Source organism: Chroicocephalus ridibundus, chromosome Z (genome assembly GCF_963924245.1).
Source record: "Chroicocephalus ridibundus chromosome Z, bChrRid1.1, whole genome shotgun sequence".
In the NCBI taxonomy this organism is placed as follows: Eukaryota; Metazoa; Chordata; class Aves; order Charadriiformes; family Laridae; genus Chroicocephalus; species Chroicocephalus ridibundus.
Window position 1 is genome coordinate 27,251,385 of NC_086316.1, and position 13,356 is coordinate 27,264,740.

Below are 13,356 nucleotides of genomic sequence, written 5' to 3' on the forward strand. Positions count from 1 at the left end.
CTGTGAACACAAATATTATGCATGCTTTGTGGAAGAAAAGAGAGGGAACAAGAAAGGGAATGAGAAAGGAGACAGTTGAGCAAAAAATAAAGAACTCCCCAAAAGTTTGCTAGAAGCATACTGACAAAAATTATTAATTGCTTCAAACAATGGAACAGTTACACATATAGAAAATGTGTATTTTTCTATATGTGTCTATATAGTCTACAGAATGTGACTACCTTTCACACAGCACAAGTTAAAAGAGATTATTATTTATAACTTTTAATTATTTTGGTTCTTGAGGATAGTGTCTGTATTCTCATATGTGCTGAAAAGTACTACGATAATATTATAGAGGGTTAGAAACAACATCACCCTTTGTTATGGGGAGAGCAGGAAAAAAAGAAATTTTAGGGATTGGAAAAAAAACCCGTATTTTTAAAAATCAGATCTGAAGGCACTTATACAAAAGAATAAATCAAGAACAGTATTACAAATGCATTGCATATCCCTACAGCCCAAACTGAAAGTTGGCTGGGTGCCTTTATAGATCTAAAGATGGCTAGATTTACTTTTATTTGAATCTGTAATATATAAAAAAATAAGACAAATTTCTGACAACTTTTTACTTGTTACATAACTGTATCTACTATTAACCGTAACTCCAAAACAAAATAATTTTTCCTTTTGCAATATAAAAAGGGAAGAAAATCAAGTAGAGCAATTACTATTTTTCTAAAATGGCTCTTTGCACATAACCCCTATTTTTTGGTAGAATTTATTTTTGGTTTTCCAGCTTATTTAAAAATTATGTGTGTTTTACACAAGATACAATAACCTTTATTTTGATATCTGAGCATGAAGTGCACAGCTAAATCTGAATACTTAGCTCTGGATTATAGCTAAGTAGTGAGGGAAAGTAGAATTAGTTTAATAGCTGGTTAATGAAATGAAGAAATATCCTTTTTACAAAGAGTTGAAAATGAGAGTCGATAAATTTTAACTATGACATTTTTTCTCCCCAGATTGATAGCAAGTAGAATTGAGTGCTAATATATAAATAATTACTACCTCAAGCCAAATATTTTATATTTGCATTAAGTCAGAAAATTAAACTCTGAACAGTGCTTCTGAATCTTTGATGTGCTACTGAAAGTATAACAAGTTAACTGAATACATTTCATCATTTGTCCTCTGTTCTGAATTGCAGCACTGGCATGCAAAACTACATACATACTGTAACGACAGTATTCTTATACTTTGACAAGCCACAGACTTATCAACAGACACCTCATTCATACAAAAAAGCTCCCTTTAGGTCATTCCTGACGTGTAAAAATGTCTGTAAAACTAGTCGAAGGTTATGCACTATGTATCCTTGAACACCACAATCAAATGTTTAGAACATTTAAATCATTAGGAGATTTAAATTATATTTTTCTCTATTGTAATTTTCACAGGCAGACTACATCAAAAACATTTTTTTCTCACAGAAGTGTCAGAAAAGGTAAACTATTTCTCACTTAAAAATAAAGATATCAGACTACCAAGTAAAAGGCACTGAAATAAAATAGAGGGCATTCTGTCATACTCTTTAACTGTTGAAACAGTACGTGACACTAGTATCATCTTTTAAATTATAGTCCTACGTTCACACTTCTTAAACTTTCATAATTTTGCAGGCTTATATCTATGACATTGATTATTCTAAGTTCTGTACAGGCATTCTGGGCAAAAAATAAGGATGTCTGCTGCAAGGGAGTTGTTGGTGTAAAATTAAGTTTTAATTTCAGGTGCTAACTTATTTCACTATATTTTTTCTAAGTGGGCAAGTGGATTTTTTGTGTAAAAGCTTTGACTACTTTATTAGTTAAGTTACTAATAAAAGTTTCTGAATACATCCCCAACAAATGTGCAATGAAGGTTACTGATCTCATTTGTTTATTTTTTTTAATAACTACATATGCATAAATTATACTTAAGAGTGAAAATGAACAATGGGAACTCTCACTGTCCCCAAGCAATAATGAAGACCAGGCTCTCAACTAACACACTCTCTTTAGAGGTTTGTAACTTTAATTATTCGTGATTTTAGCAGGCAATGAACGTCATGGGCTGCATGGGTCCATCTGAATTGTCTCACGGAAGTCAAGTTTTTCCCCTTCAGTTGTGCATATTTGCATATGTGCTCCATTTAAACCACTCAGCTTATTCCTTCCTCCTCTTCCTCCTCAGTTACTGTTATTGCCATTATGCCACATTATACCTTCATGACATGGTAGAAACCGTACCTTCAGCTTCAGACAGTGCTGCTGAAAATTCTAGAGAAGTACTGCCCAAATCTTGCCAGAGGTGTACAGAAGAGAGGCTGCATGGCACTGGGAAGCTGCCAGCTACAAGGCAACTTCTCTGTTCAAAACTGAGTAGATCCTGTAGATCATTTACCATGGGGCCACAGAAGGACTCAAAGGCATAGCTCCAACTGTTGGCGTAATGCATATTCTTCCCTTAATTTTTTGCTATTATTCAGTTTGCTTCCCCTTTCTTCTTTCAAGTACAACATTTTGATTATCACTTAGCCCATGAGGATCTTCACATTCTTGTTTAAATCCTATGCAGTAATGTATCACAGATGAGTTCCAAGAGAATGAAGAGCACCATTTTTTTTGTTCTTAAAGGCTGGGGAGGACCTAAGCCAAAAACTCCACAGAGGACATGACTCACAGAGTAAAAATAAGAATTCATGCACCTCAGAGGTGTCAGAACAAGGCATTTCAGGTTTAAAGAACAAAGTACAACATGAAATGTAAATAAATAAAATAATTAATTAATCTTGTACCAAAATGTCTCAGATCACCAATATCTCAATGTGCATTAACGAAATCTAAATTTTCATTAATCCGAGCTTATAATGTATGGATGAGCGAGGTGGATTGAAAACTGGCTGAATGACTGGGCCCAGAGAGTGGTGATCAGTGGTGCAAAGTCTGGCTGGAGGACGGTAACTAGCAGTGTACCCCAGGGGTCAATACTGGGTCCAGGCCCATTCAACATCTTCATTAATGAGTCAGATGATCGGGCAGAGTGTACCCTCTGCCAGTTTGCTGATGAAAACAGACTGGAAGGAGTGTCTGCTAGGCCAGAGGGATCTCAACAGGCTGAAGAAAAGGGCTGACAGCAACATCATGAAGTTCAACAAGGGGAAGAAAGCACAAACTCCTGCACCTGGGGAGGAACAACCCCAGCCACCAGTACATGCTGGGGGCTGCCCAGCTGGAAAGCAGGTTGGCAGAAAAGGCATTGGAGGTCCTTGTGGACACCAAATGGAACATGAGCCAGCAATGTGCCCTTGCTGCAAAGGAGGCTAATGGCATCCTTGGCTGCGTTAGACAAAGTATTGCCAGCAGATAGGGGAGGTGATTCCTCCCCTATACTTAGCACCCGTGAGGCCACACCTGAAGTGCTGCATCCAGTGCTGGGCTTCCCAGTAAGAGAGAGACATAGACATATTGGAGAAAGTCCAAGGAAGGGCCACAAAGATGATGAAGGGACTGAACACCTCTCCTCTGAGAAAAGGTTGAGAGAGCTGGAAATGTTCAGCCTGGAGAAGGGAAGGATCAGGGTGGATCTTATCCATGTACAAAAATATCTGAATGACAGAAGCAGAGAAGACAGAGTCAGGATCTTTTCAGTGGTGCCCAGCGACAGGACCACAGGAAATGGACACAAACTGAAACACAGAAGGTTCCCTCTGAACACCAGGAAAAACTTTTTTACTGTGAAGGTGACCGAGCGCTGGCAAAGGTTGGTCAGAGAGGTTGTGGAGTCTCCATCCTCTGAGATATCCAAAAGCCACCTGGAAAACCAGCTGTAGGTGGCCCTGCTTGAGGAAGTAGGGATGGTCCAGATGATCTCCAGAGATCCCTTCCAACCTCAACCATTCTGTGATTCTGTCTCACTCACAAAAATAAGCATATTGCCATGCTTGACATTAGTGTTTCATCTTTTTTTTTAAAAAGAGAAAAAAAAGAAGACACTGCCTCCACTAGTTACAACTTTTTCCAAACACAGATACTGTGATTGTCTGGCCAGTGTATGTCATCTTTCTCACCAGCTATTCAAGTAAGGTGACAGTGTAAGGGTGTTCACAGGTATTTGTTTCAACTTTCTTAAAGGAAACACTGAATTATACAGGGAAAAACAAGTTTCACCCTATGCTTAAAGTTAGCTGTTTGCCCTATATTTTATGAAGAAAAAAAAATTGTTCGCCTTTCAAACATTTATAAAGTAAATTATAAAGAAGTCCAGTTAATATACAAACTTTATTACAAATATGCCCATTGATCCTTCTTTTCCTTTGTGAGCGGCATTAACAGCAAAATTATTTTCTATATGTAAATATTTTTGATGCTATAACTGATATAGAATAAATTTCCAAAATACATACCTCTAAATGCACTAATATCCCCATAGTGTACCTGGAGCACAAAAAATCTGCCACCTGTTTCTCCTCCAACTCTGAATCCAACCCCTAAGAGAAGGAAAATGCATTGTTTTCAGAAACAATAAAATGTAAGATGGTTCACCACTGCTGACCATATATAGAAATACAAATCACTGTAATGGCTTAGAGTGAAAGGGTAGAAAACTCCACTGAGACACCAATGAAGAAAACATTGTCCTGAAAACTGGGAAAACCACTATCACGACACATTCCCAAACAGACTGAGAAGCTAGGACCATAACTTAGTTATTTATGAACAGATATCTGCTTTAAGCAGAAAATTCCCACAATCCAAGAATATGAATATAATTTGATACATACATACATACAACTACATAAAAAAAATAAAACCAAGTTTTGCCATCCTTGTAGGATTTAGTAGAACTTTCATTCCTCATATAACCTGTGAATGATACAAACTGATGAACAGTGACTTACTAAGAACACACTAAGAATGAAAAGATAAGAACTGGAGTAAAATATTTTGAGATGTAAATTAATATTGTATGCAGAAAAAATGTTGTGAAAATTATGGATATGTTTCTTGTTGACAGAAGTAAGCATAGGTAGAGAATAAAATGGAAGAATTTGAAATAATTTTAAATAATGAAATTGCAAAATATCACCATCACCAAAAGGGATTTCTCTAAACCAATTCTACAAGGAACACTCCTCAAAAGAAGCAGAGAAAGCAATTTCTTCCTATTCGGTCAGTGAATCCCACTAGATTAAACATTGCCCACGGCAAAGCCTGCTTATAAATGGGACTGCAGCCTCTCTGTGCACAAATGTAATATCATTATGAACCCTCCCCACAAACCTTGTATTTATGGACAGCTTAGAGACAAGAAAATTATTACTAGCTTGGGTTTAACAGCAAAGCAAATACCAGGTTTCCATAGAATCCTCCAAGCAACATTTTTTTTTAACTTGACATTCTGATAACCAAATCAAATAACATTCATGCTGATAAGTGTGTAAACGGATTATTAAAAATAAACCTCTTCATGATGCTGTGCACTGCTCCTGGTTATGAAAGAAGGCAGTAAATGATAAAAGAAAAAATTTTTAGAATTCAAGGTATTTTCAGATTGAGGCTATATAGATGGTAGATATTTCTAAGACCCTTAGTGGTTATTAGAAAGAACCACTTCTCCCTGTCTTCCAGACTTACCATTCCAAGTGGCTTAAAAAACTCTGATTGAATTCAGCAAAGTCATCTATCATACAAGAAAACGGGTACATAAACATGTTTCTCAACCACATCAAAGCATTAAGAAATGAAAAGCACATAAAATTGTCAAGTATACTTATGACACAGAAAAAATTCAATGTTTAGATTGAACTTATTTGTGCTTTCCCCGACACACAAAAATATTTTAACGCAGCTTGTGTGCTACTGAAAAATATATAAATAGTACCCTTCCAATAACATGCAGTAGGAAATGCAAGATTAATGCTATATAAAAATAAAGCATTATATTATGACTGTTATCTCTCCCTTAGCTTTTTTTGCCTCTACTGAAACCCATAATGTTACAGCAAACAGGATGACAAAAGCCCAAGTATATTAGCTGGCATAATATATTCATAGTTTATGAGGTCGATGTTTATACAGTTTCCATCAACTACACATAATAAAAACATTACAGGAGGTTCCCAGATATGCCAGGTGCTTACTTCCACATCTTCTTCTCTCCCTTGCCCTTGTACACAAGAACTTCACATTAAAGGCACAATACCTTTGGGTAGCCTGGTAGGTGGAGCATTTCTTGCCCAAGCATACAAAATGTTCGATTTGTCTTTGCATGTTCCTTCATCACAGTCCCTAAAAATACGAGGAAAGAAAACAAAAGGGAATATAATTTTTTCATTTTGAAATCAGAAAAAGGCAGAAAAGCCCACTAATTTTAGGATCTATGAAGACATTTTTTGGATGTACGTTGACTAAACACAGCTCTTTCAATGTAGACTGCTTTCCTGGATACATTATATCCTCCATCTTCCTTTTTTTTCCTCCCTCTGCCTTAAGATAGTGTTAGGCAAATAGGGTCAAAACCATAGACAGTTCTGATACTCCCTGCCAGCCTAGTAGCCAGTGATGAAAAAAATAAAGGAAGCTTTTGCGAGAATGAACCATATGAAAATTTCTAGCACTATTAGCTCAAGTACCTCAAAATGACAATGGCTGCCACATATACACAGAGGGACATGACTTGTGTGAGAAGCAGAAAAAAACCCCACAAGACTTCAAAGCTTTAAGTCACAATTGGTATTCGAAATTCATTTTAAAATCATTGACAAAAAAAAGGTGATGGGAAGCTGTATGTTAACCAGCAGGTGGAAGGTAGTCATGCTCTTCCCTGTACTTAATGCAATCTCACTACAGTGCAGTGAATTTTTATTCCACTGCACATTTGCTTGTTTTTCATAAACAGAAAAATCACACACCACAAAACAAAACAAAACCACCCAAGGAAAAAAAAAAGAAAAAAGAAGTGTTTCCCAAGTTACAGAACACAAACAGGTCACAAAAACTTGCAATATCTGAGTGCCCTAGAGTTGTCCCTAGCCTCTGCAGCTAACAACTTGCAAGGTGACACTCAGGCTGGAGTGTGAAGGACTCCCAAAGACTGTTAAGCTCTAGATACCTCGAATCGGCAAGAACTGATAAGCTCGGGGCACAGACACCACCGAATCTGTGAAAGGCCAGACAGACACAGTCACATGGACAGCACAATGTACCTGGACCACATCCAAGAGGGCACCGACTGCGCTCTGTGGGTGCAGACTACAGGGATAAACAAACGAGGGATGCTGAAGGGATTTCCAAACACCCACGTAGAAGCCACTTCTCCCTCTTGATCCTCTATTAGGCAAAAGGATTTTTTTACAGAGTGTATTTGTACCTTCTTCGGTAGGAAAGCATTGCAGCACTGCGCACAGAGTGTAGAAGTCATTCCACAGATGCAGCACACACAGGTATGACTTTCAGAAAGCCTCATCCTCTAACTGTTCAGACTACATCAACTGATGCAAGCCAGATGCAAGGAAGGTTGGTACCCATGCCAAGGTTTCAAATAAAACCAAAATGGCACAGCCCCTTCTCTGTTTGTTACTGCTGGTAAAATGAGACCTGGGAAAATGTTTGTACACATAAAGCAGGGTTTCAGTCACCTTAAACACTGGGGAAAACAGAGTCTCACATAGAGTGAGGAAGAGTATAAAAGCATAAAAGACCATGGCTTTCAGTTGATGCAGGCTCAGTAATGTTTCTGTTGAGGATGCCTGAGACCTATGTGCCACTTCCCAGAACACATGACTATGCTTTCCAGGCTGCTCTCCCATGGACAACCGGTTCTTCTGGCGTGGAGGCAAAACCACCTCAGTGGGACATTATGTGTTTCTGTGGTCCCAGAGAACCTTACTGCAACATAGCTGCTGTGTTTTCTTCTGGCAGAAAGCACTGCCATAATCATCAGACTACCAAGAGAAAATGCCACTTCTTCCTTTTCATTAATTTTGCTCATAACGCGTATTTGCAGACCTTCACAACTACTAGTTTGGTCATCTCCCCCTTCAAACCTGCTCTGATGCACAAGGAAAACTTACTTCAGGATAAGTGAAATGTTTAACAACCAACAGTTCATACAGCTCCAGGTAAAAGCTTCACAGCTTTCAACTGCTACAATCTAAAAAACCCCAAAGACTTTGGGGATCTACCCAGGTACTAAGCTGCGGAGTTTGGAAATGTGTTGAAGATATTGCTCAGGAGGAACAACAGCAGAAACCACAGGCACAGCCGTATCTTCATCACCACCACACTCTGGGCCAGCTAGTCTTTGCTTGTACCACAGTATGGAGTACTGCATGCAGCTCTGGAGTCCTCACCACAAGAAGGACATGGACCTGTTGGAATGGGTCCAGTGGAGGGCCAAAAAGATGATCAGAGGGCTGGAGCACCTCTGTGATGAGGACAGGCTGAGAGAGTTGGGATTGTTCAGCCTGGAGAAGAGAAGGCTCTGGGGAGACCTTATAGCAGCTTTCCAGTACGTGAAGTGGGCCTACAGGATGGACGGGGAGGGACTCTTTATCACAAAGTGTAGTGATAGGATGAGGGGTAATGGTTTTAAACTGAAAGAGGGGAGATTTAGATTAGATGTTAGGAAGAAATTCTTTACTGTGAGGGTGGTGAGGCACTGGAACAGGTTGCCCAGAGAAGCTGTGGATGCCCCATCCCTGGAAGTGTTCAAGGCCAGGCTGGATGGGGCTTTGAGCAGCCTGGTCTAGTGGGAGGTGTCCATGGCAGGGGGGTTTGAACTAGATGATCTTTAAGGTCCCTTTTAACCCGAACCATTCTATGACTCTATGATTTTTTAGAACCACATTAGCTAGGTAAAAGAACCTGCACAGGCTGTTCCAAACTTTCCTCCTGAGACACTGGCCAATGGAGGGGGAAGACGCCAGGGGAGAAAAGCACACATTGCTCTCTCATTATGCTTAAAAAATGGTGAGCCCTCTTATTTAGCCATCAATGCTGATCTTGAAACATTGTTTTCAGAAAAAAACAAATGTAGAGGTGATTACAAAGAAGAGTTAAGATAACCGATGGACAGATTTAAAAGCAGGAAGCTAGTAAAAAGTATAAAATTACAAACAAAAACATTTAACTAATCACTGAAATTCATAGCTTCTTTACATGTGAAAAATCATGACATTCTGGACAGAATGAGTAGCACAGAATACCTTAAAAGTGAACTATAACTGTATACTATACAGTATTGTACTAAAAACTAATTTTGACTGTGGTCCAAATTTGGGGGTAAGAGGGGTAGGGGAGGGCGTGGAAATAGAGCTTACTGACTGCTTCTCAGATCTTTGTTTTTTTGCAAACTCTCCTGGGCTTTCAAAAGGCATCCTCGTCAATATGGGTAAGCTCAGGAACTGGGATTTTTAATGGCACTGGGGTTTTGACCGATTACAAAATATTTCACTCTGTCAGCAAGACCAGTATTTGGCTATGATTTTAGGATATCTGCATTGTTTAGGAAACCAGAGAACTTTTTTTACTTCTTTCTCTATTATATTCTACTCCTAGATTCTAACCAAAACTTGTAAAAAAAGATCATTGAGGTGACTGAGTAAGAAAAATGATCATTTTCAGTCCTTGACTTGAATGGTACATAACATTCTGGGGCAGTGACAACGGTAAGAAACTACAATCAGAAATATAAATCTTTATATCGTTCCCACTCTCCTCTCATCAGTGAAATACGAGTATTTCACTGAACCAATCCTGACATCTTTTGCAACCTTACTGAACTATTGGTGTCAACAGCTTCCAGAACCATGCTCTCCTGCCAAGAGAAGCTGCTAGTTTGATGGAGGAAATACTGGGTGGTGATCTATGACCTGTACGTATACATTTGTTTAGACTAGATAACTATTTGTAGTTGCCCCACCTGATCTTGAAATAAAGGCCAAGTCTATGAATCATCTCATTCATGAGAGCTCATTTCAGTGTTAGGTTTGGCGCAGCATGATACCTGTCTTGCCAGGAGACTCTGAAATCCTGAATAATTCAACATTTTCTTTTAAATCATGCAAGTGTATTCTTGATTATCTATGGAGAATCTGAACTTTGTATGAATCAGCTCAGGCATGCTACTTCGATTTCAGCAGTTTATCAGCTCAGACAAAACTTCTTGTCCTAGTGTCTGAACTGTTTTTAGGGCCAATTATGATCAAGAAACGGAAGCAGCTACAGCCTTTTTTTTGGTGCACTGAGCAAAGCCTGAGCAAATGAGCCCTGGAAGCCCACCTTATTTCTGCGGAAAGGCCTGGGTATTTCAAGGGAGAAACATCTATGCACCCCTTTAGCATTTCTTCAGGTAAAGATTCTACCATGTTGCAGTGAACATGTCACTCTGCAGAACCAGCGCACCATTGATGATATGTATGGTACGATATTGATGATACACGCGTTTCATCATTTGACAGGCAGCTGTTAAGTACAGCAATCAAGAACATAAGCAGTATTAGCTGCCACAATGCACAGACTGCCACTGGTGAGTTTTCTGCTGGGCAACCTTTCTTCTCCAGGAAAAGTGAAGATACAGCCAGGGAGCTCAAACTACCTGAACTCTAGTCTCAAACCTAGGATCTGAGAGTCTTATTCAGCTTTGAAAACTTTATGACTTTCCAGCTTTTGACGCATCTTCTCATATGAAAGCTCAGGAACCAAACATTTCACCTACATCTTCAGAACATCAGCTAGATGTGACTTAAGCATCACCTCATGACTTCATCTCAACGCAAGCACCTGATCAACGTATAACAATATAATTCTATCATGGACGGATTATTTCAAGGCTCTAATAAAACTACGTTCAGACATATGAAAACAAAACAAGCTACAAGTACAATCCAGTCAGTTTTACATAGGACACTCAAGATGTAAAGTGGTTTTAAAAGCCCACAGTGTGAACAGTTTTATGCTGGTATACTTTTCACATTGAACTGTTCAAAAAGTACATTCTAATATACAAGATACAATAAAGAGAACACAGAAGAGCTGCCTGCCAGGAAAAGAAATCAATAGAAATTCTGTGCTGTCATAGTTTCACTTTTCTCTGAACTTTTTAAGCACCTGGTTTTTTTGCAAGACAAGATTACAACATTTTCAATATTAGAACTGTTGGTTGATAGGTAGAATGGAGATAAAGGTTTTGATGCAAGTTTGATGCATATTCAATATATTAATCAAATACTCTCCCAAAATCATGCAGAGATTATTTGAAATGCTAATTCATATTTTTTTTGTGGAAAATACATTATACTAGACCATTAGCTCTACGTTCCATCTCTAGTTACCTTTTCGGTAAATACTTAAAAGACAAATTGTGATTACACTACTCTATCAGAAAATCTGTATTAAAATTGTTCCACAGATTAGAACAATTCACATGAACTTTGCAGTGTCAGCAAAACTACCTCATCTGTGCTCTCTTGCAAACCTGGAGAAAACTTGCAAAATTACTGGACAGACCATTAATTTCCACTCACCTTCACATTTTCTACACTTCAGCTTCCCACACCTGTTTTAGTGGCATTAAGAGCTTCCCTCTGCCCTCACTGCTTAGGCATTTTGAAGGGTAAGCCAACTACCACACTACTTCACAGAGAGATTCTTCTTCAGCTTACTCTTCACTCAGTTTCTTTCTGGACACCTGATACAATACTTCTTCATACACAGAAAAGCAGCCAGCTATAGAGGAAGCCTAGATTTCTTGGTATCCAACGGCGCCCTGCCCACTATAGCGCTTGTCTCCTCTTCAGAGACAGTCAACTAGTCATGAAGAATCCGAAAACAGATCTTTTTCTCCACCTCACGGAGAAGTTACTTAAAAAAATCAAAAACCACTTCAAGTGTAGAAAGGCTGGAATGTTATATGTTTCTTCTTCCTTGTAGGTTTTTCTGCTTTTCCAAGAAATTGTGACACTGGAAAAGGGTTATATGAAAACAATTACAAGAAAAGCTAGGTACAATAACAAAAGCAAGTTGCAACTCTTACCAGTAACTTTCGGTAGAAGAGGGCTCATTACATCCAAAGAGTAACATGTGATGGACAGTGTCCATGCTGGCATGAGGCTTAAAGTCAACTGAAAAAAAAAAGACAAAACAAATAAACTAGCTTTATTCCCACCCTAAGTTACATAAGCAAGAGTATTTTGTGCCATTTTTTCTCTGAAAGACTAGAAACAAGGCAGGTATATCCCTATTCATTTATTTACCTTGTGCATTCCACTTACAAACTTTCCCTAAATTCCCATTCAACAGCCTGTCTCCCAAGCTAAAACATCGTACCTCACTTAGGCATTAAGAAAAATAAGTTCCAAGTTCCCACTCAAAACTGCTATGTTTTTCCCCAGAAGTTAAATATGACACTTAGTGAACATATCAATGTATCCCAAACCACAAAATTTTACCGTCTAATTTCAGTCCAGCTTCACTATTTGCACTTTTGATTTAATAATATTTTTCTACTTCTTTTGTACTTCTTGATCAAAAATGCAAACACTAAGCTACAAGTTAAGAGCAACTAACATCTTATGCATTAGTGATATCTTCTTCCAGTATTCCACCTGGTTTACATTTTTGCTGCATCCTTCTTGGGACAACAGTTCCAAGAAGGGATTATGATTTACTCTCACTAATATGTCAAACCCTTTGGAATGGAAAACAAGATTTGCTTAAAGTCAGCACAATTGCATTGCCCAAATATTTCTCATCATTAGAAACTTAGATGAAGGTCAATGTTCATCACTCAAATGTCCATTCTTTATCCCACACCACAAACAACACTGTTTCGGTTCCTCAAATGCTTCTGATCCTGTTCAGTGTAGGAAAAAGATTACCAACATCACACTGTAGTAATATTGACCATAAATGTACAATGATGGCATTTCTAGAAATAATGCAAGCTACATTGTGTAACTTCCTTTATTACCACTCAACTGATGTGTCAGATGCAGGGAATGGAATGGAATTTTTCTCACACATGAGACAGAGAAGGACCTTGGAGGGTTTTTAACCTTATCCTACAGCAGAAATTCTGAAATCGAGTCACTCCTGCCCTTACATGTACACAGACACTAAGAAGCCTTCAACTAAGTGTCTTTTAGCTCCTGTAAGAATCTTAACATGGGCAGATGGTGAAGCTGCAAACACTGAAACACTATTCTGCTCCTGAAGTTTGCAGATTTATCTGCACTCTGAACTCAGTATTTAACACGTGTCTGAGACAGGGTTCCTAAGTCAAAGATGATGTGGATTATTGTCCCAGTTTCGTGAGGGGAAAAAAAATTAA

General features: G+C 38.5%; 1 protein-coding gene across 8 annotated transcripts in view; it reads right to left on the reverse strand.

Moving 5' to 3' along the window:
• The window catches only part of PAM (peptidylglycine alpha-amidating monooxygenase), a 150,103-nt gene that overhangs the window by 48,207 nt on the left and 88,540 nt on the right, over nucleotides 1-13,356 (reverse strand). For all 8 annotated transcript variants that reach the window (XM_063321334.1, XM_063321333.1, XM_063321332.1 and 5 more), the window contains 3 exons: nucleotides 12,061-12,148; nucleotides 6,229-6,314; nucleotides 4,430-4,513 (listed from right to left, as the gene is read on the reverse strand). In XM_063321334.1, the coding sequence (XP_063177404.1) occupies nucleotides 4,430-4,513; nucleotides 6,229-6,314; nucleotides 12,061-12,148 (258 nt within the window). The remainder of the gene's footprint in view (nucleotides 1-4,429; nucleotides 4,514-6,228; nucleotides 6,315-12,060; nucleotides 12,149-13,356) is intronic.